Below are 25,513 nucleotides of genomic sequence, written 5' to 3' on the forward strand. Positions count from 1 at the left end.
GTTAAAATCAGAATCTTTCCCTTCAGCCCTCTGTCCTGTGAGTCAGTCTCTGATGCTCTGCCGATTCACAGTAACTTTGTTGCAGTGTTAATGTAAGCCTACTTGTGACACTAAAAGTTAAAGTTAATTTATTAGTCACAAGTAAGGCTTACATCAACACTGCAATGAAGTTACTGTGAAAATCCCCCAGTCGCCGCACTCCAGTGCCTGTTCGGGTACACTGAGGGAGAATTTAGCATGGCCAATGCACCCTAACCAGCACGTCTTTCAGACTGTGGGAGGAAACCGGAGCACCCGGAGGAAACCCACGCAGACACGGGGAGAACGTGCAAACTCCACACAGACAGTGACCCGAGGCCGGGAATCGAACCCGGGTCCCTGGCGCTGTGAGGCAGCAGTGCTAACCATTGTGCCGCCGTGCCGCTCATAATAAATGAACTAAACTCAGATTCTTTCTGTTGCAGGAATGTTTTGACAGTAAGCCCAGGTTAATAAGCAAGAAGGTTAAGGACAACGCACTCGTCTGCTCCAATCCGGAAACCAAGCACAACTTTGAAGAGAACAAGTGAGTGTCGCCGGAAACATGTCCCAGTGGGTAAAGGTGGCCAATATTGAGCTGTACAGATTGGAAGGTCCAAATCCTGGTTTGTGTTGAGTTGTACGACAACAGTCGGGGCAGCAGCTGGAGTCCCGCCTGTTCCGTCAATGTCCCTGAGCTGGAAGGCGAAAATAAACCAGTCAGTCTTCCTAATACTTTGCAGTGACGCTTCCTTCATTCTATGCATGTAGTCACATCGGGAAAGGACAGAATTGGATCGTAGATTGGTTAATATGTTTGCCGTCATGACCAGCCAAGTTAAGGCGGCACATTGGTTAGCACACTGCCTCACAGCGCCTGGGTTCAATTCCGGCCTCGGGTCACTCTCTGTGCGGAGTCTACACGTTCTCCCCGTGTCTGCGTGGGTTTCCTCCGGGTGCTCCGGTTTCCTCCCACATTCCAAAGATTTGCAGGTTAGGAGGATTGGCCAGGCTAAATTGCTCCTTAATGTCAGGGGGATTAGCAGAGTGAATGTGTGGGGTTAGCGGGATAGGGCCTGGGTGGGATTGTTGTCGGTGCAGGCTCGATGGGCCGAATGGCCTCCTTCTGGTTCTATAAGTGCAGGTCAGTGGGACTAGGCAAAAAATGGTTCGGCACAGACAAGAAGGGCCAAAAGGCTTGTTTCTGAGCTGTAATTTTCTATGGTTCTGCACTGTAAAAAAAAAACATGTGGAATCACAGAGTGGAACAGCACGAAAGGAGGACATTCAGTATATCATACCTGTGCTCTATGAAAGAGGTCTCCAATTAGCCGGACTCCCCTGACCGCTCACCATAGCGCTGCAAATCTATTCCCTGCAAGGATTTATCCCATCCTCGTTCGAATGTCACTGCTGAGTTTGCTTCCACTGCGCTGTCGGACGGTGCATTCCAGATCGCAACAACTCAGCGTCTTTAAAAAGAAAATGTTTCAGCGTGTTAACTCTGGCTCTCCGCTGGTCACTGACCCTTCCGCCAATAGAAGCACTTTCTCAATGTGCGCACAGTCTCGGGATAAGAGGGCCAATCGTTCAGGAATGAGATGCGGAGAAATGACTTCACTCGGAGGGTTGTGAATCTTCGGAATTCTCTCCCTCAGAAGGTCGTGGTCGCTCCATCGCTGAATACATTTAAGACTGGGATGGGCAGATTTTTGGGCTCTCGGGGTGGGAGTGGGCGGGAAAATGGAGTTGAAGCCCAAGGTCAGCCATGATGGTATTGAATGGCGGAGTAGCCTCGACAGACCATGTGGTCCTGCTCCTCCTGTTTCATATGTCCTTGTACTCAGTTAAGACCATTCATAATTTTGAAGGCTTTCATTAAATCCTCCTCTTAACCTTCTCTGCTCTAAGGAGAAGAATCCCAGTTCCTCCAACCTCTCCACAGAACGGAATTCCCTCACCCTGGTAGCATTCTGGTAAATCTCTTCTGCACCCTCTCTCTCTCTGACCTTGACACCCTTCCCAAAGTGTGAGGCCCAGAATTGGACACAATGCTCCGACTGGGCAGGATACCCACCTCTCTCTGCGTGCCCCATTCCTCTGTAATAGCAACTTGAGCAGGATACTGGACAGAGCCTTTAACCTGTGGATGTGGAGTCCAACCAACCTTCAGTAGCTCGGAGGAGAATATTGGCAGATAATTTTTTGTTGAAAGATATTGATAGGATTTTGTTAGATAAAGTTTCGGGGGAAACAAGACTCCATGCAGCCACACACTTACTAAATGGTGGGACAGGCTCGAGGGGCTGAAAGGCCTTTTCAACTTCTGATATTCCTGAAAGAAGGACGGCACTGCTGCCTCACAGCGCCAGGGACCCGGGTTCATTTCCGGCCTTGGGTCACTGTCTGTGTGGAGTTTGCACGTTCTCCTCGTATCTGCGTGGGTTTCCGCCGGGTGCTCTGCTCCTCCCACAGTCCAAAGATGTGCAGGTTAGGGTGATTGGCCGTGCTAAATTGCCCCAGAGTGTCAGGGGTAGTAGGAGAGTAAATATGTGGGGTTACGGGGAAGGGACCTGAGTGGGATTGTTGTTGGTGCAGACTCGAAAGGCCAAATGGCCTCCTTCTGCTCTGTAGATTCTATAATTCATTCGTGGGACGTGGGTGTCACTGGCTGGGCCAGCATTTATTGCCCATCCCTAGTTACTCTTGGGGGACAGTTGAGAGTCAACCACATTGCTGTGGCTCTGGGGTCACATGTAGGCCAGGCCAGATAAGGATGGCAGATTTCCTTCCCTAAAGGACATTAGTGACCCAGATGGGTTTTTCCGACAATCGGCAATGGTTTCATGGTCATCAATAGATTCTTAATTCCAGATTTCTTTTACTGAATTCAAATTCCACCATCTGCCGTGGCGGGATTCGAACCCGGGTCCCCAGAACATTAGCTGAGTTTCTGGATTAATAGTCTAACGATAATACCACTAGGCCATCGCCTGCCTCTAATTGCTGATAATTATTATTGAAACATGTTTTAGTTGGCTAGACAAGGGTATTGAGGGTTGCAGAATGAAGGTGGGTGTGTGAAGTTAAGCCACAGAGCAGGCATATTGGATCTAAATGATGGGACAGGCTGGAGGGGCAGAGTGGGTCCAAATGGTTCTGAAGCTTTGCTTTCACACGGTACATATTTTATTCCCTTTGTTGTTCCGCCCCAGGTGCCTCGTCCACATGTTGTGTGCCACGACAGTTAAGTATTCCAAGATCCGCCAGTTCCAGGACCACTGCCAGTTTGATGTGTGCCGTCATGAAGTGCGTTATGGATGCCTGCGGGAGGACAGCTGTAACTTTGCCCACAGTCTCATTGAGCTCAAAGTCTGGGTGATGCAGCAAAGTTCAGGTACACCGAGGGAAAACCGGAGCATGTTGTTTCCTGTCTGCCTGTTTATACAAAAGGTCTGAGAGAATCCACCATAAAGCGTCAAAACTCATTTTTATAACAGGCCTGTCCATTTTGTGCGTTTTGTAATTTTTTAAAAATTCATTTGTGGGACGTAAGCTTCGCTGGCTGGGCTCAGCATTTCTTGCCCATCCCTAGTTGCACTTGTTCAGAGGGTAGTTGAGAGTCAACCACATTGCTGTGGCTCTGGAGTCACATGTAGGCCAGACCGGGTAAGGACAGCAGATTTCCTTCCCTAAAGGGCATTGGTGAACCAGATGGGTTTTTTCAACAATGGTTTCATGGCCATCAGTAGATTCTTAATTCCAGATATCTATTTTTTATTGAATTCAAATTCCACCATCTGCCGTGGGTGGGATTCGAACCCGGGTCCCCCAGAACATTAGCTGAGTTTCTGGATTAATAATCTACCACTGGGCCATCGCCTTGACTTGGCATTGGAAATTTGCAAACACCCACCCGCCAATCAACTAATTTCCCTCGCCAGTGGCAATTAAACTCTGACTGTCCTCTGTTTATTTACATCGGTTAGATCATTGGCGGGCAGCGTGGAGCCTGGTAGCCACCAGCGGCCCATCAGGGCACCGAGTGCCTTTTGTTGCCCATTGGCCCCGTGCAATGTTGCCAGATTCCACTGGTCTCCGTCCACATAAGTGTTTTTACCGGTGTGACTGGAGTGTCACGCATGCCAAGCAAGGGCACGTGAAGTGAGGTGTGTGCCGATTACACAAAACATTGACTGTGAGAGCTGTGCTGTGTCCAATCAAAGCATAAATCTTAAGGTAAAAGCAAAATACTGCGGATGCTGGAATCTGAAACAAAGTGGGTGGCTCGGTAGCAGCACTGCTGCTTCACAGCTCCAGGGACCTGGGTTCGATTCCCGGCTCGGGTCACTGTCTGTGTGAAGTTTGCACATTCTCCTCGTGTCTGCGCGGGTTTCCTCCGGGTGCTCCGGTTTCCTCCCACAGTGCAAAGATGTGCGGGTTAGGTTGATTGGCCATGCTAAAATTGCCCCTTAGTGTCCTGAGATGCGTAGGTTCGAGGGATTAGCGGGTTAATATGTAGGGGTATGGGGGTAGGGCCTGGGTGGGATTGTGGTCGGTGCAGACTCGATGGGCCGAATGGCCTCTGTCTGCACTGTAGGGTTTCTATTTTAAAAAAAGACAGAAAATGCTGGAAAATCTCAGCAGGTCTGACAGCAGCTGTGGAGAGAGAATAGAGCCAACGTTTTGAGTTGACATTTTGACGACGGGTCGTCCAGGCTCCAAACGTTGGCTCTATTCTCTCTCCACAGATGCTGTCAGAGCTGCTGAGATTTTCCAGCATTTTCTGTTTCTGAAAGCGTAAATCTTTTTTGTGTTTAGCATTTGGTGACAGGTTTATTAATATGTGAATGATCAAACATTTTCCACAACTTATGAAATTCTTGGTGCGTATTAAGTGGATTCAATCTTTATCCATGGGGTCACGGTGAGTGGACAAGCCCGATCTCAATCTTGTGGCCCACTGAGAGGAAGGAGGAACACTCGTGCAGCCCACTCACTAACCCAGCTTGTCCATCACTGAATTAGACTCTGTGGTCTTTACACAATGCTCAATCTTAGCAGCAGAATTCTCTTCTCACCCCACATCTAGTAGTGCACTAAGGCTGTTTCTGTAGCTGGTAGTTCCCTGAATAGGTCGCCAGTCTGCCGCCAGGGGCTTATAGCTTACGGGGTGCCACTCCAGATCAGGCGTGGCTGACCAGGAGTCACTCCCACACCTGCCATTGGCGTGTTTAGAAGGATTTACAGGTTGACGCACTCAATTTGACCGCGTTATGAATGCACCTTAGGGGTGGCACAGTGGTTAGCACTGCTGCCTCACAGCGCCAGGGACCCAGGTTCAATTCCCGGCTTGGGTCACTGTCTGTGTGGAGTCTGCACGTTCTCCCCGTGTCTCCATGGGTTTTCTCCGGGTTGCTCCCGTTTCCTCCCACAGTCGAAAAGACGCGCTGGTTAGATGCATTGGCCGTGCTAAATTCTCCCTCAGTGTACCCGAACAGGTGTCGGAGAGTGGCGGCAAGGGGATTTTCACAGTAACTTCATTGCAGTGTTAGTGTAAGCCTACTTGTGACACTCATAAATAAATAAAATTCCTTGGCCATGAAGTCCTAGGGTGGGACTCGAATATCTCGAATATTCAAGGATCTTGAATATCTCTGTCAAATCCACTCTCAGCCTCAAACAGTCCTAACTTCTCCAATCTGTCTTCATCCCATCCCTGGAACCATTCTCCTGAATCCTTTCTGCACCCTATCCAAAGCCTTCACATCCTTCCTAAGCTGTGGTGCCCAGAACTGGCACAATTCTCCAGCCGAGATCTAACTGGTGACTGATACAAAATCAACATCACCTCCTTGCTATTGGACTTGATGCTCAGTAACAAAACCTAGGCCGCTGTATGCGGTATTAACTGCACTCTCAACCTGTCCTGACTTATAACTCAGGTCCCTCTACTGCACCCCATTTCGAGGAGTACTCTTTATTTTGAATTATAATTCCATGTTCTTCCTATCAAAATTAATCACTTTGCTTTTCTCTGCATTTATTTTCAACTGCCATCTGTTCGCCCATTCGACCAGCTTGTCTACTTCACAGGATCCTTACGGTGCAGAAGGAGGCCTTTCAACCCGTCATCATAGAACCATAGAAACCCTACAATACAGAAAGAAGCCATTCGGCCCATCGAGTCTGCACCGACCACAATCCCACCCAGGCCCTACCCCCATATCCCTACATATTTTACCTGCTAATTCCTCTAACCTATGCATCTCAGGACACTAAGGGGTAATTTAGCATGGCCAATCAACCTAACCAGCACATCTTTGGCCTGTGGGAGGAAACCGGGGCACCCGGAGGAAACCCACGCAGACACGGGGAGAATGTGCAAACTCCACACAGACAGTGACCCAAGCCAGGAATCGAACCCAGGTCCCTGGAGCTGTGAAGCAGCAGTGCTAACCACTGTGCTATCGTGCTGCCTAATCATAGAAACCCTACAGTACAGAAAGAGGCCATTCAGCCCATCAGGTCTGCACCGACCACAATCCCACCCAGGCCCTTTCCCCATAACCCCACTTATTTACCCTGCTAATCCCCCTGACACTAAGGGGCAATTTAGCATGGCCAATCCACCTAACCCACACGTCTTTGGACTGTGGGAGGAAACCGGAGCACCTGGAGGAAACCCACTCAGACACGGGGAGAATGTGTAAACTCCACACAGACAGCGACCCGAGGCTGGAATTGAATTTGGGACCCTGGCGCTGTGAGGCAGCAGTGCTAACCACTGTAACACCATGCTTCCTCGACTGAACCTGCCTCCACCACACGGTGGCACAGTGGTTAGCACTGCTGCTTCACAGCACCAGGGACCCAGGTTCGATTCCCAGCTTGGGTCACTGTCTGTGCGGAGTCTGTACGTTCTCTCTGTGTCTGCATGGGTTTCCTCCGGGTGCTCCGGTTTCCTTCCACAACCCAAAGACATGCTGGTTAGGTGGAGAGGCCATGTTAAATTCCCCCTCAGTGTACCCGAACAGGCGACTACGGGATTTTCACAGTAGCTTCATTGCAGAGTTAATGTAAGCCTATTTGTGACTAATAAATAAACTTCACTTCACTTCACTCCCAGACAGCGCATTCCAGACCCCAACCACTCGCTGGGTGAAAAAGTTTATTCTCGCATCATATTTGCTTCTTTTGCAAATCGCTTTAAATCTGCGCCCTCTCGTTCTCGGTCCTTTTACGAGCGAGGACAGTTTCTCCCGATCTACTCCGTCCAGCCCCCTCAGGATTTTGAACACCTCCATCAAATCTACTTCTGCAGATCTACACTGTCCTCCCCTCAGTTCACAATGCTTCTGAGTTTTGTATCAGCCCCATATTTTGAAATTGCGGCCTGCACAGCAAGGCCTAGGTCATTAGTGTGTCACCGAGCTGTCAGAGGACTCTCAGCATCCAGGCAGCCACCTTCCAGCGAATGAAACTTCAACATTCCACGTGGAATTGCAGTGAAGTAGAAGCAGGGAACGCTGGACATGCTCAGCAGGTCAGGCAGCATCTGCAGAGTGGAACAGAATTAGTGACCACTTTCTGTTTTTATTTCAGATTCCCGGCATCTGCAGAATTTTGCTTTCTCATTGTAGTGACCCCACCCCCCATTGCGTTGTCCTCTTTGTATCTTGCAGGGATCACACATGAAGAGGTTGTGCAGGAGTCCATGAAGCACTGCTTGAGTGTGGAAGCGAGCATAAACAGAATACAGGTACGTTGCAGCCAAAGTCGAGGGTGAGAGGCGAGAATCGTTTAAAGTTTAAAAAAGTTTATTTATCAGTGTCACAAGTAGGCTGACAACACTGCAATGAAGTTACAGTGAAAATCCCCCAGTCACCACACTCCGGCGCCTGTTCGGGTACACTGAGGGAGAATTTAGCACAGCCAATGCACCCAACCAGCACGTCTTTCAGACTGGGAGGAAACCGGAGCACCCGGAGGAAACCCATGCAGACACGGGGAGAACGTGCAGACTCCGCACAGACAGCGACCCAAGCCAGGGATCGAATGTGGATCCCTGGCGCTGTGAGGCAGCAGTGCTAGCCACTGTGACACCGTGCCGCCTATGCATTTCATAGCCAGTTTCTCCGTGCCAATGCAACTTGTGTTGGTAGATTGTCCCAAGGCACTCACTGACACGTTATTGAATAGAATGTGACAGCGAGCCATGTAACGAGATAGTGGGACATGTTAGTCACAGAAGTAGCTTTGAGGAGCATCGTAAAGGAGGTGAGAGAGGTGGAGAGGTTTCGGGGTGGAATTCCAGAACTTGGGGTCAAGGCAGCGGAAAGCATGGTCCTCAGTGGAACACCAGTGAAAATGGGAGATGTGTAAGCGACGTGAGTCTTGCAAACATCATAAGATTACAATGTGAAGTAACATTTCAGAATTCAGCAAAGTCGCTTGCCAATAAAGAACTTTGAGTATTGTTGGAGTATGTACGCTTGCTTGAACCTACATAGGGGATTTGCACAGTAACTCCATTGCAGTGTTAATGTAAGCTCACTTGTGACACTAATAAATAAACTTAAACCTTATATATTCATCTGGGGGGACCGGTCCTCTGCAGCTGAGAAGAACATGTCCAGTCATTTCCTGGTGCAACCTTCCTGGCAACACCTCAACCCAGTTGATTCCAGGCTTGGGTCATTTTAGCTTCTCTGCCGTTTGGCCATTCACAACCTTTTATTCTGTCTGGGGGCAGCTATTAACTGGTTTCCCTGGTTTCTGTGGCTATGACTCATCTTTCATTCCCTCCCCCTGCAGTATAAATATCTCTCACTTTCTATGCCTTTTAGTTTTGACAAAGGGTTGTCTGGACTCGAATCGTCAGCTCTTTTCTCTCCTTACAGATGCTGCCAGACCTGCTGAGATTTTCCAACGTTTTCTCTTTTGGTTTGAACCCAGTCGATTTGTTGACCAATCAGCACCCTTTTCCCACACAGTCTAAATAGTTGCTGCCTTTGAAATTTGGCATTCTTGGCTCTGTCCTGAAGGGAGCGCAAGATGAGTGGGCGGCACGGTGACACAGTGGTTAGCACTGCTGCCTCACAGCGTCAGGAACCCGGGTTCGATTCCTGGCTTGGGTCACTGTCTGTGTGGAGTTTGCACATTCTCCCCGTGTCTGCGTGGGTTTCCTCCGGGTGCCCCGGTTTCCTCCCACAGTCCAAAGATGTGCGGGTTAGGTTGATTGGCCATGCTAAATTTGACCCTTAGTGGGACGAGCAGGGTAAATATATGGGGTTACGGGGATAGGGCCTGGGTGGGATTGTTGTCGGTGCAGAACTCGAAGGGCTGAATGGCCTCCCACGGCACTGTTGAGATTCTATGAAAAGCTTCGACAGCTTGCCTCCTTTTTCAGAGGTAATCAAGGCGCTTGTTCCATTCCCAGCTTGCTGATCATAGATCCGAATGCTGGCGATGAAAAGATTCCGAGCTCCTTCCACCCGATTCTCCTCCACGCTCGGGGATCGAGCGATATCTTTGAGACCAAATGGAAACGTAGCCAAAGTTTCTCCAGCGTCCACCCGGACTCCCGGAAATAAGTGAATACAGAAACCGTGAGGAAGCGATTCCGATTCAGTGATGTTGTGGAATTTGACCTGAAGGAGGTTTTGTTGTAAGAATTAATGTTGATTTTGTATTTGTGATTTCAAAATCCAAATTATTGATATAAATGATGGGTAACAGTAATCCCAGCACCAATCCCTGTGGAACTCCCATTTGCCACCGTAACTTTTTTGATTTGATTTGATTTATTATTGTCACATGTATTAGCACACTGTGAAAAGTATTGTTTCTCGCGCGCTATACAGACAAAGCATACCGTTCACAGAGAAGGAAAGGAGAGAGTGCAGAATGTAGTGTTACAGTCATAGCTAGGGTGTAGAGAAAGATCAACTTAATACGTGGTAGGTCCATTCAAAAGTCTGATGGCAGCAGCAGGGAAGAAGCTGTTCTTGTGTTGGTCGGTACGTGACCTCAGACTTTTGTATCTTTTTCCCGACGGAAGAAGGTGGAAGAGAGAATGTCCGGGGTGCGTGGGGTCCTTAATTATGCTGGCTGCTTTGCCGAGGCAGTGGGAAGTGTAGACAGAGTCAATGGATGGGAGGCTGGTTTGCGTGATGGATTGGGCTATATTCACGATCCTTTGTAGTTCCTTGCGGTCTTGGAAAGAGCAGGAGCCCATACCAAGCTGTGATACAGCCAGAAAGAATGCTTTCTATGGTGCATCTGTAAAAGTTGGTGAGAGTCGTAGTGGACATGCCAAATTTCCTTAGTCTTCAGAGGAAGTAGAGGCGTTGGTGGGCTTTCTTAACTATAGTGTCAGCGTAGGGGGGGACCAGGACAGGTTGTTGGTGATCTGGACACCTAAAAACTTGAAGCTCTCGACCCTTTCTACTTCGTCTCTGTTGATGTAGACAGGGGCATGTCCCCCTCTACGCTTCCTGAATTCCTGAACCTTCCATCGCTGCTCTCTGGTTTGTAGTCAGCTGGCTATCCACTCTTGCTGATTTTCCCCTGGATTCCACGTGTTCTGACCTTGGCCCTGAGTCTACTATTTGGGAATTGATTTTTAGGAGTGTCGAAGGGGGGAGTGGAGGGAGTACTTGGGGCCTGCAGGAGGTCACCGTTCTCCGGGTCAGAGGGGTTGGGGGCTGGGCGGGGCGAGGGCTTCGGCCCCAGGGATGCAGGTCTGGTCCTTGGAGACCAGCAGAGTGAAGGTCCTAGCTTCTCGGGTATTTTCCTGGTCTCTGGGAACCAGTGTAGTGAAAGCCCCAATCCTGGGACTGCAGCACCTTTACTATTTTATGTGCCACTTTATGGAAGGCTTCATGAAAATCCAAATATTTTGGGCGAGATCTTAGCCACTCGTCACGTAGCGAGCCAAGAGGATAATGTGGGAAGGTAAAAACAGGTGCGAATTGGTTTCCTATCCTGTTTTGCTGAGCGCGAGGCCTATTTACATAAAAATAACCAAGGTTAAATGTTCTTACCTGGTCCCACATGGCTGCTTCTGCCCCCGGGTCCACTCTGCAATAAGGGAGACCAGGCAACATGGCCACGCCGGCCGGGGGTGGTTGGAGGCCATTGAAGCCCCCGAGTGGTCGGGCAGTGCCCATCAAGCAGTGCCAGCCTGGCACTGCCTATCTGGCACCTTGGCAGTGCCTAGTTGGACACCATAAGTGTGCCAGAGGCAGTGTCATGGGGGTAGGGCCAGAGTGGGGGTGGGACTATGACCATGGGCGTATGTAAGGGGGGAAACGTGCAGAGGTAGGCCGCGAAGGGGATGTGACGGGGTGGGGAGCATGTCGGGTGTTTACCAGGCTGATGCCCCGATGCCAGTAACCCGTGTTGGTGTGGGTGGTAGCAATGCCACCGATGGTGGGTGAGAGGGAGGGGGAGGATTCTCGGTGCGCTAATAGATCGGGGCTCCCTGTGCAATGGCGCCCGTGTGCTCGGAAACCTGTTTACCCGGTGTACGTGTGCTCCGCGCCCCCCTCCCCCTGCGCAAAGCTCCCAGCTGCTACAGTGCTGATCTCCCTCAAAACACCGGCGAGGAACACTCCCATTTTCACACTTTGATCAGACTTGGAATTTTTTGGGATGATTCCAACCTTTATATTTGCAGCTGCCCTTTCCTTGACTTTTTCAAAGAATTCACTAAGTTTGGTCGAGTGTGGCCTTTCCTTTTGAAATCCATGTCGACAATTCTTTATTATATTTTATGTTACTTTATTTTTTTCTCTTATGCCTTTGAGTAAAAATATACACGCACACCTCACACACACTCACACGCACATACATACACACCTCTCACTCACATACACACCTCACACTCACTCACACTCATGCTCACCTCACACACGCACACCTCACACACACACACGCACATACATACACACCTCTCACTCACATACACACCTCACACTCACATACACACCTCACACTCACATACACACCTCACACTCACTCATGCTCACCTCACACACGCACACCTCACACATACACACACACGCACATGCATACACACCTCACTCACATACACACCTCACACTCACATACACACTCTCACACTCACTCACACCTCACACACACAAATGCCTCACATGTTTCCCACACACATTGAAGTCTCTAACACGCACCTTTGTACATATTTCTTTTTTAAAATGATTGCTTTGTGCAATAGACCACAAGGTGTAGCAGGGGCGGGTGTGTTAGTGCCATATTCTCGTACCTGGGCCACCGTAGAGGTATTAAACCAGTTGTTGCTGCAACCTTTTTTCCCTTTCATGGGATGTGGGCGTCACTGGTTGGGCCAACCTTTATTGCCCATCTCTAATCGCCCTTGAAAAAGGTGGTGGTGAGCCGTCGCCTTGAACCCGCTGCAGTCCATGTGATGTAGGTACACCCACAGTGCTGTTGGGGAGGGAGTTCCAGGGTTTTGACCCAGCGACAGTGAAGGAACGGCGAGATAGTTCCAAGTCAGGATGGTTGTGGTTTGGAGGGTGATGGAGTGATGGGTGATGGTGCCAGGTGATGGCATCTCTATGCTCTACTGCCATATTCCTTCTAGATAGTAGAGGTCGCAGGTTTGGAAGATACTGTTGAAGGAGCCTTGGTGAGTTGCTGCAGTGCATCTTGTAGACCACTCGGGGTGGAGGGAGTGAATATTCAGATGGATGGGGTTCCAGTCAAGCAGGCTGCTTTGTCTTAGATGGTGTCAAGCTTCTTGAGTGTTCTTGGGGCCACACTCACCCAGGCAATTGGAGAATATTTCATCACACTCCTGACTTGTGCCCTGTAGATGATGGACAGGCTTTGGGGAGTCGAGGGTTGAGTTACTTACCTCACAATTCCCAGCCTCTGACCTGCTCTTGTAGCCACAGTATTTATATGGCTGGTCCAGTTCAGTTTCTGATCAATGGAAATCCCACAGGTTGTTGTTCGTGGGGGATTCAGCAATGATAATGTCACTGAATGTCAAGAGGAGATGGTTAGATTCTGTCTTGTTTCTGTCTTCACCACGGCACGGTAGTAGTGGTTAGCACTGCTGCTTCACAGCTCCAGGGACCTGGGTTCGATTCCCGGCTTGGGTCAATGTCTGTGTGGAGTTTGCACATTCTCCTCGTGTCTGCGTGGGTTTCCTCCGGGTACTCCGGTTTCCTCCCACAGTCCAAAGATGTGCGGGTTAGGTTGATTGGCCATGCTAAAATTGCCCCTTCGTGTACTGAGATGTGTAGGTTCGAGGGATTAGCGGGTTAATATGTAGGGGTATGGGGGTAGGGCCTGGGTGGGATTGTGGTCGGTGCAGAATCGATGGGCCAAATGGCCTCTTTCTGCTCTGTAGGGTTTCTATTCTATGATTATCAGCTCGCTCCTCAACCTCCGTCGCTCCAGTGAGAACAAACCAAGTTTCTCCAACCTCTCCTCACAGCTAATGCCCTCCATACCAGGCAACATCCTGGCAAATCTTTTCTGTACCCTCTCCAAAGCCTCCACATCCTTCTGGTAGTGTGGTGACCAGAATTGAACACTATATTCCAAGTGCGGCCTCACTAAGGTTCTGTACAACTGCAGCAGGACTTGCCAATTTTTAAAAGCAATGCCCCAGCCGATGAAGGCAAGCATGCCATATGCCTTCTTGACTACCTTCTCCACCTGCGCTGCCACTTCCATCGTTTTGCTGGTGATTGAGAGAAAGCTGTTGGGGTGGTTACTGGTGGGATTGGATTGGTCCTGCTTCTTATTGGTGGGACATACTTGGACAACTTTCCGCATTCGGGTGGCACAGTGGTTAACGCTGCTGCCTCACAGCGCCAGGGACCCGGGTTCAATTCCCAGCTCGGGTCACTATCTGTGCGGAGTCTGCGCGTTCTCCCCGTGTCTGCGTGGGTTTCCTCCGGGTGCTCCGGTTTCCTTCCACAGTCCAAAAGACGTGCTGGTTAGGTGGATTGGCCGTGCTAAATTCTCCCTCAGTGTACCCGAACAGGCGCCGGAGTGTGGCGACTAGGGGATTTTCACAGCAACTTCATTGCAGTGTTAATGTAAGCCTACTTGTGACACTAATAAATAAACTTTAAAAACTTTAAAACATGCCCCCACTGAGCCGGAAGGCCGGGGAGGAAGGCCTGAACCTTCCAGCTCCGAAGATGGAGAGGTTCTGGCTGTATTTTTGACATGGCAAATCGGTACTGATGGTTCTGTGTTCTGATTGGTTGAGGTGCCATCCGGAGCTGGCAAGGTGTCTTCGCTGGGGATGAAGATGAAGTTTGTTTGTAGCCAGTGCTGGAGGAACGGGCAAGTGGTCGAAGCAGACAAGAGCTTCAAGTACTGCAGTGCCAAAATCCGACACGGGTCAGTGCGCCTTCTTTCACTTCATGCAATGGGTGGGGGGGGCTGATGGGAGACTGGGTGCAAAGATGTCTGGAATTCTGCACACATTCAGAGCAGCCATAGGGTAACCTGTGGGGAAATGTTAGTGCCTCTGGGACAGGTGGAATTACTGGTGTTAGGATTAAGGCAATGTCTGTTCAGTATGTGCTAACAACTCTCCTGCGTTTCCCACTCACCCTTTCCCCAATGTCTTCGCCCTCTCTCTCAAATCCTTGATCACCTTTGTATCTTCCATGTGTAGTCTCCCATTCTCCCGCCCTCCCTCTCGCCCACCCTCCCTCCCTGTCGCCCACCCTCCCTCTCTCTCGTTCATAGAACAGTACAGCACAATACAGGCCCTTCGACCCTCGATGTTGTGCCGAGCTTTGTCCGAAACCAAGATCAAGCTATCCCACTCCCTATCATCCTGGTGTGCTCCATGTGCCTATCCAATAACTGCTTGAAAGTTCCTAAAGTATCCGACTCCACTATCACAGCAGGCAGTCCATTCCACACCCCAACCATTCTCTGAGTAAAGAACCTACCTCGGACATCCCTCCTATATCTCCCACCATGAACCTTATAGTTATGCCCCCTTGTAATAGCTCCATCCACCCGAGGAAATAGTCTTTGAACGTTCACTCTATCTATCCCCTTCATCATTTTATAAACCTCTATTAAGTCTCACCTCTCATCCTCCTCCGCTCTAAAGAGAAAAGCCCTAGCTCCCTCAACCTTTCCTCATAAGACCTACCCTCCAAACCAGGCAGCATCCTGGTAAATCTCCTTTGCACTCTTTCCAGCGCTTCCACATCCTTCTTATAGTGAGGTGACCAGAACTGCACACAATATTCCAAATGTGGTCTCACCAAGGTCCTGTACAGTTGCAGCATAACCCCATGGCTCTTAAACTCCAACCCCCTGTTAATAAATGCTAACACACTATAGGCCTTCTTCTCGGCTCTATCCACCTGAGTGGCAACCTTCAGAGATCTGTAGATATGAACCCCAAGATCTCTCTGTTCCTCCACATTCCTCAGAACCCTGCCGTTGACCCTGTAATCCGCATTCAAATTTGTCCTACCAAAATGAATCACCTTGCACTTATCAGTGTTAAACTCCATCTGCCATTTTTCGGCCCAGCTCTGCATCCTATCAATGTCTCTTTGCAGCCTACAACAGCCCTCCACCTCATCCACTACTCCTCCAATCTTGGTATCATCAGCAAATTTACTGACCCACCCTTCAGCCCCCTCCTCCAAGTCATTGATAAAACTCACAAATAGCAGAGGACCCAGCACTGATCCCTGTGGTACACCGCTGGTAACTGGTCTCCAGTCTGAAAATTTTCCATCCACCACCACCCTCTGTCTTCTATGAGATAGTAAGAAGTCTCACAACACCAGGTTAAAGTCTAACAGGTTTATTTGGTAGCAAATACCATAAGCTTTCAGAGCACTGCTCCTTCATCAGATGGAGTGGATATCTGCTCTCAAACAGTGCACAGACACAGAAATCAAGTTACAGAATACTAATTAGAATGCGAATCTCTATAGCCAGCCAGGTCTTAAAGGTACAGACAATGTGGGTGGAGGGAGCATTCAACACAGGTTAAAGAGATGTGTATTGTCTCCAGACAGGACAGCTAGTGAGATTCTGCAAGATCAGGAGGCAAGCTGTGGGGGTTACTGATAATGTGACATAAATCCAACATCCCGGTTTAGGCCGTCCTCATGTGTGCGGAACTTGGCTATCAGTTTCTGCTCAGCGACTCTGCGCTGTCGTGTGTCGTGAAGGCCGCCTTGGAGAACGCTTACCCGAATATCAGAGGCCGAATGCCCGTGACCGCTGAAGTGCTCCCCAACAGGAAGAGAACAGTCTTGCCTGGTGATTGTCGAGCGGTGTTCATTCATCCGTTGTCGCAGCGTCTGCATAGTTTCCCCAATGTACCATGCCTCGGGACATCCTTTCCTGCAGCGTATCAGGTAGACAACGTTGGCCGAGTTGCAAGAGTAGGTACCGTGTACCTGGTAGATGGTCATTATCAGTAACCCCCACAGCTTGCCTCCTGATCTTGCAGATTTCTCACTAGCTGTTCTGTCTGGAGACAATACACATCTCTTTAACCTGTGTTGAATGCTCCCTCCACCCACATTGTCTGTACCTTTAAGAACTGGCTGGCTATAGAGATTCGCATTCTAATTAGTATTCTGTAACTTGATTTCTGTGTCTGTGCACTGTTTGAGAGCAGATATCCACTCCATCTGACGAAGGAGCAGTGCTCCGAAAGCTTATGGTATTTGCTACCAAATAAACCTGTTGGACTTTAACCTGGTGTTGTGAGACTTCTTACTGTGTTTACCCCAGTCCAACGCCGGCATCTCCACATCATGACTTCTATGAGATAGCCAGTTACTTATCCAATCAGCCATATTTCCCTCAATCTCACACCTCCTTACTTTCTTCATGAGCCGACCATGGGGAACCTTATCAAACGCCTTACTAAAATCCATGTATACGACATCAACTGCTCTATCTTCATCTACACACTTAGTTACCTCCTCAAAGAATTCAATCAAATTTGTGAGGCAAGACTTACCCTTCACAAATCCGTGCTGACTATCACGAATTAAGCTGCATCTTTCCAAATGGTCATAAATCCTATCCCTCAGGACCTTTTCCATTAACTTACCGACCACCAAAGTAAGACTAACCGGCCTATAATTACCAGGGGCATTCCTATTTCCTTTCTTGAACAGAGGAACAACATTCGCCACTCTCCAGTCCTTGGGCACTATCCCCGTGGACAGTGAGGACCTAAAGATCAAAGCCAAAGGCTCTGCAATCTCACCCCTTGCCTCCCAAAGAATCCTAGGATATATCCCATCTGTTCCTACCCTCTCCCTCTCTCTCTCACCCCTACCCTCCCTCTCTCTCTCACTCACCGCCCCTCTCTCTCACGCTCCCACCCTCTCTCTCGCTCACACCCTCTCTCTCTCTCTCTCCCTCTCTCTCGCTCGCCGCCCCCCTCTCTCTCCCGCCCGCCGCCCCTCTCTTTCTTTCTCGTGACCATGCTAAATTCTCCCTCAGTGTTCCTGTTCATGTGCTGTAATTTTCTTTGTTCTTGCTTTGTATCTGAACAGATACAGAGTGTGGTGACTGGGGGATTTTCACAGTAACTTAATCGTAGTGTTAATGTGAACCTACTTGTGACACTAATACCTAAAAAAAAAAAAAAATTCTCTCCTTGCTCTAATATTTTGATTGACTACCTAGTTTTGGCCTGACCAGTGGAGACGGTTTCTCCCTTTCTACCCGATCTGTCCCCCTTACCATCTGAAATATTTGATAAACTCACCGCATTCCGGGGAATACATTCCACGTAACTGTAATTCCTCAGCCCACTGGAGTTTTAAGAATGAGAGAGTTAGTGAAATATGTAACATCCTGAGGGGGTTTGGCAGGGTCAATGCTGAGGAGATGTTTCCCCTTGTGGAAGAGGCAGTGGGGGAGTGGTATTGTCATTGGACTAGTTACCCAGGGTAATGCTCTGCCGACCCGGATTCAAATCCCGCCATGCCAGATGGTGAATTTTGAATGCAGTAAAAATCTGGAATTAAGAGGCTAATGATGACCATGAAACCATTGTTGTAAAAACCCATCTGGTTCGCTAATGCCCTTTAAGGAAGGAAATCTGCCCTGCTTACCCGGTCTGGCCTACATGGGCGGCGCGGTGGCACAGTGGTTAGCACTGCTGCCTCACAGCACCAGAAGCCCGGGCTCGATTCCGGCTTCAGGTCACTTGTCTGCGTGGAGTTTGCACATTCTCCCCATGTCTGCGTGGGTTTCCTCCGGGTGCTCCAGTTTCCTCCCACACTCCAAAGATGTGCAGGTTAGGTTGATTGGCCGTGCTAACTTGCGCCCTAGTATCAAGGGGACTAGCAGGGTACATATGCGGGGTTATGGGAATAGGGCCTGGGTGGGATTGTGGTTGGTACAGACTCGATGGGCTGAATGGCCTCCTTCTGCACTGTAGGAATTCTAGGATTCTACGATGTGACTCCAACATGGTTGATTTTTAACTGCCCTCTGAAACGGCCTAGCAGACTGCTCAGTCCAAGGGCAATTAAGGATGGGTAACAAATGTTGGTCTAGCCAGTGTCACCCACATCCCATGTAAGAATTTAAAAAGAACTCGGAGACCCCAGTTTTAAAAACAACAAGAGGTCTCCCATTTAAGACTAAGACGAGATATTTTTCTCTCAAGGTTGTGGAATTCTGTTACGGAGAGAGCAGTATAGGCTGGATTATTGGAATATATTCAAGGTTGAGTTGGACAGATGTTTAATTGACAAGGGATTACTGGGCGACAGGGGTTGACAGGAGAGTGGTGTAAAGGCCACAATCGGATCAGCCATCATCTTGTCGAATGGAACAAAGAACAGTACTGCACAGGAACAGGCCCTTCGGCCCTCCAAGCCTGCGCTGATCACGTTGTCCTATCTAAACCAACCATTTATATCCCTCTATTCCCTGTTTGTTCATGTGTCCATCCAGATAAGTCTTAAATGTCGCTAACGTAACTGCCTCAACCACCTCACTTGGCAGCGCATTCCAGGCCCCCACCACCCTCTGTGTAAAAAACTTCCCCCTCACATCTCCACTGAACCTTTCCCCCCTTACCTTGAACTTGTGCCCCCTTGTAATTGTCATTTCTGCCCTGGGAAAAGCTTCTAACTATTCACCCTCATAATTTTATAAACTTCTATCAGGTCGCCCCTCAGCCTCCGTCTTTCCAGGGAGAACAATCCCAGTTTATTCAACCTCTCCTCATAGCTAATACCCTCCATACCAGGCCACATCCTGGTGAAGCTTTTCTGCATTCCCTCCAAAGCCTCCACGTCCTCAAGGGGTCAAATGGTCCTAGTTCTTGTGGGTTTTTGTCTCCCTGGAAGCCATTCTATTACATCTCATTAGGCACCCTCTCCAAAGTTGTCACGTTCTTCCTAAAATGTGGTGGTGCCCAGAGTAGTGTACGGTCGTAAACTAAAACCAGAATAGTGCGGATGCTGGAATCTGAAACATAAACAGTGAACACTGGGAAATCTCAGCAGGTCTGACAGCATCTGTGGAGAGAGAGAGAGAAACGGGGCTAACGTGTCAACTCGAAACGTTGGCTCCGTTTCTCTCTCCACAGGCCTGCCGAGATTTTCCGGCGTTTTCCCGTTTCTGTTGGCGTACAATCCTGTTCTTTCCGTGCAGGTGGACCAAGGAGCGGCGGGTAATGCTGGTGATGTCAAATGAACGGAAGAAGTGGGTCGCCATCCGACCTTTGCCCTCGTGCAGGAACATCCCGCAGCAGTACGACGTGAGTGAGGAAAAACACACACACAATTTGCCCGTCAAGTGACTTTAAATGAGCTCAGGGTGGAATTTACAGCTGTTATGTAGTTCTGGAAGTGTGGTCAGTGTCATGCTATCGGGAAAGTACCCCGTTTGTGGACAGCCGACCCCCTCAAACACCAGTATGATAATGACCAGATAATGTTTTTCTGGTGTTGGTTAATATAGACGGGAAAGAACTCCCCTGCTCTTTTTCGCAATGATACCTTGCAGCTGCTGAGAAGATTGTGCGACCGGCAGAATTTGTATTTTTCTGACTACCTGTGATCAGTGTGTTTGTACATAAAAGATTTTCTTATCCTTTGTCCCAATTTAAATAATCCCACCAGCAAACCTTTTGTGAATTCCTTTTTAAAAAAAACAAAAAACCCTGGAGGTTTACAACGTTGTGAGACTTCTTGCTGTGCTTACCCCAATCGAACACCGGCATCTCCACATCATGGTTTACAGCGCAACAGGGCAGCACAGGTGACTCACTGCTGCCTCGCAGCACCAGGGACCCGGGTTCGATTCTGGCCTTGGGTGACTGTGCGGAGTTTGCATGTTCTCCCTGTGTCTGTGTGGGTTTCCTCCGGGTGCTGCGGTTTCCTCCCACAGTCCAAAGATATGCAGGTTAGGTGGATTGGCCATGTTAAGTTGTCCCTTAGTGTCCAAAGATGTGCAGGTTAGGTGGATTGGCCATGTTAAGTTGTCCCTTAGTGTCCAAAGATGTGCAGGTTAGGTGGATTGGCCATGTTAAGTTGTCCCTTAGTGTCCAAAGATGTGCAGGTTAGGTGGATTGACCATGCTAAGTTGTCCCTTAGTGTTCAAAGGTGTGTAGGTTAGGTGGATTGGCCATGGTAAATGTGTGGGGTTACGGGGATAGGGGTGGGGGGGAAGATACTCTGTCAGAGAGTCGGTACAGACTGGATGGACCGAATGGCCACCTTCTGCACTGAAGGGATTCGGTGATTCAATTATCTCACCAACTGGACTCCCATGCACGAGAATTGGGTACAAATGAAGGTAAAACAGCAGAACTATGATTTATGATTGTCTCAGTCTCTCTTGTGACAGGCCTGTGGTTCCTTAGATGAGTTGAAGCTTTAGTTGAGGTGAAGGTGTTCTAAAGCAGATGATTCTCAGTGAGCCGTGTTCTTGTAGTCACATTTCCAAGAGGTTGGTTCACAGGTGAACTCTGATTGGGGGGTGGTTGGAGGGGGAGTCCTTCTTTTCCCGCTTTCAAGATATTGCTATTAAAAACAGAAAATGCTGGATAAACTCAGCAGGTCCGGCAGCATCTGTGGAGTGAAACAGAGTTAATGTTACAAAGTGTACAAGAAAGTGTAGCACGGTGGCACCATGGTTAGCACTGCTGCCTCACAGCTCCGGGGGCCTGGATTTAATTCCAGCCTTGGGTCACTGTCTGTGTGGAGTCTGCATGTTACCCCCCCCCCCCCCCCCCCACCCCCTCCGTGTCTGCGTATTTCCTCCGGGGGCTCCGGTTTCCTCCCACACTCCAAAGATGTGCGCGCTAGGTGCATTGGTCATACTAAATTGCCCCTTAGTGTCTCGGGATGTGTAGGTTAGAGGGATCAGTGGGGTAAATATGTGGGGATATGGGCTGGGTGGGATTGTGACCGGTGCAGGCTCGATGGGCCGAATGGCCTCCTTCTGTACTGTCGGGATTCTATGAAGTGTAGAAGGGTCATTTTGACCTGAAACGTTAGGTGATTAGGGTAAGCAGACTGTGTGCTCCTCAGATTTACACTTAGATTCCTGAGTCACCGTGAATACAATGGCCTTATGGCCCTCAGCACATGCAGCAAGATCTTGGCTCACCCAAGCCATAGGTTCCCACTGCATCACTGATCACTCCAGTTTCTCTTATGTATGGCTGTCTTTAAGCAGCTGTGCAGATGGTGATCTCAGAGTTTTGAAATCTATCTGTTATCCAATGCTTGGCCAGTGAGGGTGGTGAATCTGTGGAACTCACTGCCACAGAAGGCCGTGGAGGCCAGGTCATTGAGTGTATTTAAGACAGAGATAGACAGGTTCTTGATCAATAAGGGGACCGAGGGTTACGGGGAGAAGGCAGGAGAATGGGGATGAGAATCATATCAGCCATGATTGAACGGCGGAGCAGACTCGATGGGCCGAATGGCCTGATTCTGCTCCTATACTTTATGGTCTATTAATTGTGCAATTAACTACTGTACACACTAAACAACCTGCTTTGTTTTTCAGTTGTGCACACATGTTGCAAAGGGCAAAAAGTGCCAGTATGTTGGAAACTGCTCATTCGCCCACAGTTTTGAGGAACTGGATGCCTGGACGTACATGAAGGAAACCAAAAGTGAGTGGATTTGCTTTGATTTAACCGTTTTGTAATTCTCCCCCTCCCTCCCAAACCCCCCCCCCTAATTTTCTCCCTTCCTCTGCCGAAGGCACTGACTCTTGCTGCCCCTGTCCCAGGAGCAGTGGTCGCTCTCTGCTGCGATGTCCGAGTATCCGAGTGATGTCCCAAATTGCCTTCCAGCCATTGAAGCGTCTTCAAAGTGGCAGGAACCACATGCAACCAATTTGGGAACAGCAAGCTCCCAGAGACAACAATGAGATAAACGACCAGATAATCCTTTTTGCTGATGTTGACTGAGCGATAAACATTGGTCAGGACACCAACTGTCCTTCGAAATGGTGCCGTGGGATCAAAGCATCCCTAGAAGGAGGCCATTCAGCCCATCGAGTCTGCACCTAGGCCCTATCCCTGCAATCCCACGTATTGACCCCGCAAGTCCCCTGACACTAAGGGGCAATTTGGCATGGCCAATCCACCTAACCAGCACGTCGTTCGGACTGTGGGGGGGAAACCAGAGCACCCGGAAGAAACCCACGCAGACATGGGGAGAATGTGCAAACTCCACACAGACGGTTACCCGAGGCCAGAATCGAACCTGGGTCCCTGGCGCTGTGAGGCAGCAGTGCTAACCACTGTGCCGCCATGCCGCCCATGGGCACCCACCTGAGAGGGTGTTGGTTTAAAATTCACCCAAAAGTCTGCACCTTCAACAGTGATGTACTCCCTTAGAAATCATAGAAACCCTACAGTGCAGAAGGAGGCCATTTAGCCCATCGAGTCTGCACCGACCACAATCCCACCAAGACCCTATCCCTGTCACCCCACATATTTATTCTGCTAATCCCTCTAATTTAAGCATCCCGGGACACTAAGGGATAATTTAGCACGGCCAATGCACCTAACCCGCACATCTTTGGACTGCGGGAGGAAACCGGAGCACACGGGGGAAACCCACGCAGACACGGGGAGAACGTGCAGACTCCACACAGACAGTGACCCAAGCCGGGAATCGAACCCAGGTCCCTGGAGCAGAGAGGCAGCAGTGCTAACCTCTGTGCCGCCTTGGTACTGCACTGGAGCGTGAGGCAAGAGTGGGAGTTGAACCAGCCACTTGCTGACTCAGAGGTTAAAAAGTGCTCCCACTCAGCCACGGCTCAATATTCTTTCAGGAAGCACCGCGGTGGAAACCCTCTCCCATTCCTGATGCATCTGAAGCTGAGGTTCTGAGCGCCACTGTACATGTACAAACATTTGACTTGTCTTCTGTGCAGTGTACGACATGCAGCAAGTATATGAGATGTGGTTTAAGAACCAGAAACCAATGATGGCCGGGGAGCCCACGGAACTCACCACCAAGCAAAGTGAGAAGCAGATCCACATGCCCACTGACTATGCCGATGTGGGGGTACGTATATGAGGACTAAGGTTCTTAGAACATAGAACATTACAGCGCAGTACAGGCCCTCCGGCCCTCGATGTTGCGCCGACCTGTGAAACCAATCTAAAGCCCCTCTAATCTACACTATTCCAATATCATCCATATGTTTATCCAATGACCATTTGAATGCTCTTAATGTTGACGAGTCCACTACTGCTGCAGGCAGGGCATTCCACGCCCTTACTACTCTCTGAGTAAAGAACCTACCTCTAACATCAGTCCTATATCTCTCACCCCTCAATTTAAAGCTATGCCCCCTCGTGCTCGCCATCACCATCCGAGGAAAAAGGCTCTCACTATCCACCCTATCTAATCCTCTGATCATCTTGTATGCCTCTATTAAGTCACCTCTTAACCTTCTTCTCTCTAACGAAAACAGCCTCAAGCCCCTCAGCCTTTCCTCATACGATTTTCCCACCATACCAGGCAACATCCTGGTAAATCTCCTCTGCACCCTTTCCAACACTTCCACATCCTTCCCATAATGCGGCAACCAGAACTGTACGCAATACTCCAAATGCGGCCGCACCAGAGTTTTGCACAGTTGCAGCTTGACCTCATGACTCCGAAACTCAATCCCTCTACCAATAAAAGCTAACACAGCGTACGCCTTCTTAACAACCCTATCAACCTGGGTGCCAACTTTATTATTCTTGGAGTCATTTTTTAAAAGGGAAAATATGTTGGATCCCAACTTAGTTGGATCCCAATTAGCAGTTTAATATGGATAGGAGTCTTTCTGTTGAAGAGGGTGGCAAGTTGATTATGAAAGATCTGAGATGCATCATGTTCTGTTATCAATAATACAGAGGGATCTGGGTGTCCTTGTATATGAACAAGGAGTTACCGTGCAGGTACAGTAAGTAATTAGGAAGACAAATGGAATGTTGGCCTTTATTGCAAAGGGAGATGGAATATAGAACTTAGATAGAACATAGAACAGTACAGCACAGAACAGGCCCTTCGGCCCACGATGTTGTGCCGAGCTTTATCTGAAACCAAGATCAAGCTATCCCACTCCCTATCATCCTGGTGTGCTCCATGTGCCTATCCAATAACCGCTTAAATGTTCCTAAAGTGTCTGACTCCACTATCACTGCAGGCAGTCCATTCCACACCCCAACCACTCTCTGCGTAAAGAACCTACCTCTGATCCTTCCTATATCTCCCACCATGAACCCTATAGTTATGCCCCCTTGTAATAGCTCCATCCACCCGAGGAAATAGTCTTTGAACGTTCACTCTATCTATCCCCTTCATCATTTTATACACCTCTATTAAGTCTCCCCTCAGCCTCCTCCACTCCAGAGAGAACAGCCCTAGCTCCCTCAACCTTTCCTCATAAGACCTACCCTCCAAACCAGGCAGCATCCTGGTAAATCTCCTCTGCACTCTTTCCAGCGCTTCCACATCCTTCTTATAGTGAGGTGACCAGAACTGCACACAATATTCCAAATGTGGTCTCACCAAGGTCCTGTACAGTTGCAGCATAACCCCATGGCTCTTAAACTCCAACCCCCTGTTAATAAAAGCTAACACACTATAGGCCTTCTTCACAGCTCTATCCACTTGAGTGGCAACCTTTACAAGTCAGGAAGTCTTGCTGCAGCGTACAGGGCATTGCAAAGGTCACACACCCAGAGTACTGTGTACAGTTTTAGTTTCCTTATTTAAGAAAGGATATAATTAATTTGGATGTGGTTTAGAGAAGGTTTGTTAGGCTGATTCCTGGGATGAAGGGGCTGTCCTTTGAGGAAAAGTTGGGCATATACTCATTGGGAGTTTAGAAGAATGAGAGATGATCTCATTGAAGACTCTTATTGAAGATTCTGCAGGGGTCTCGACAGGGTGAGATGCTGAGGGGATATTTCCCCCGTCATGGGGGAATC

General features: G+C 49.1%; 1 protein-coding gene across 3 annotated transcripts in view; it reads left to right on the forward strand.

Moving 5' to 3' along the window:
- The window catches only part of zc3h7bb (zinc finger CCCH-type containing 7Bb), a 107,561-nt gene that overhangs the window by 76,219 nt on the left and 5,829 nt on the right, over positions 1-25,513 (forward strand). For all 3 annotated transcript variants that reach the window (XM_078237598.1, XM_078237599.1, XM_078237597.1), the window contains exons 15-21: positions 465-565; positions 3,234-3,415; positions 7,704-7,780; positions 14,294-14,427; positions 19,708-19,813; positions 22,075-22,183; positions 23,458-23,591. In XM_078237598.1, the coding sequence (XP_078093724.1) occupies positions 465-565; positions 3,234-3,415; positions 7,704-7,780; positions 14,294-14,427; positions 19,708-19,813; positions 22,075-22,183; positions 23,458-23,591 (843 nt within the window). The remainder of the gene's footprint in view (positions 1-464; positions 566-3,233; positions 3,416-7,703; positions 7,781-14,293; positions 14,428-19,707; positions 19,814-22,074; positions 22,184-23,457; positions 23,592-25,513) is intronic.

The sequence above is a fragment of the Mustelus asterias genome, chromosome 21 (assembly GCF_964213995.1).
Source record: "Mustelus asterias chromosome 21, sMusAst1.hap1.1, whole genome shotgun sequence".
Lineage (NCBI taxonomy): Eukaryota > Metazoa > Chordata > Chondrichthyes > Carcharhiniformes > Triakidae > Mustelus > Mustelus asterias.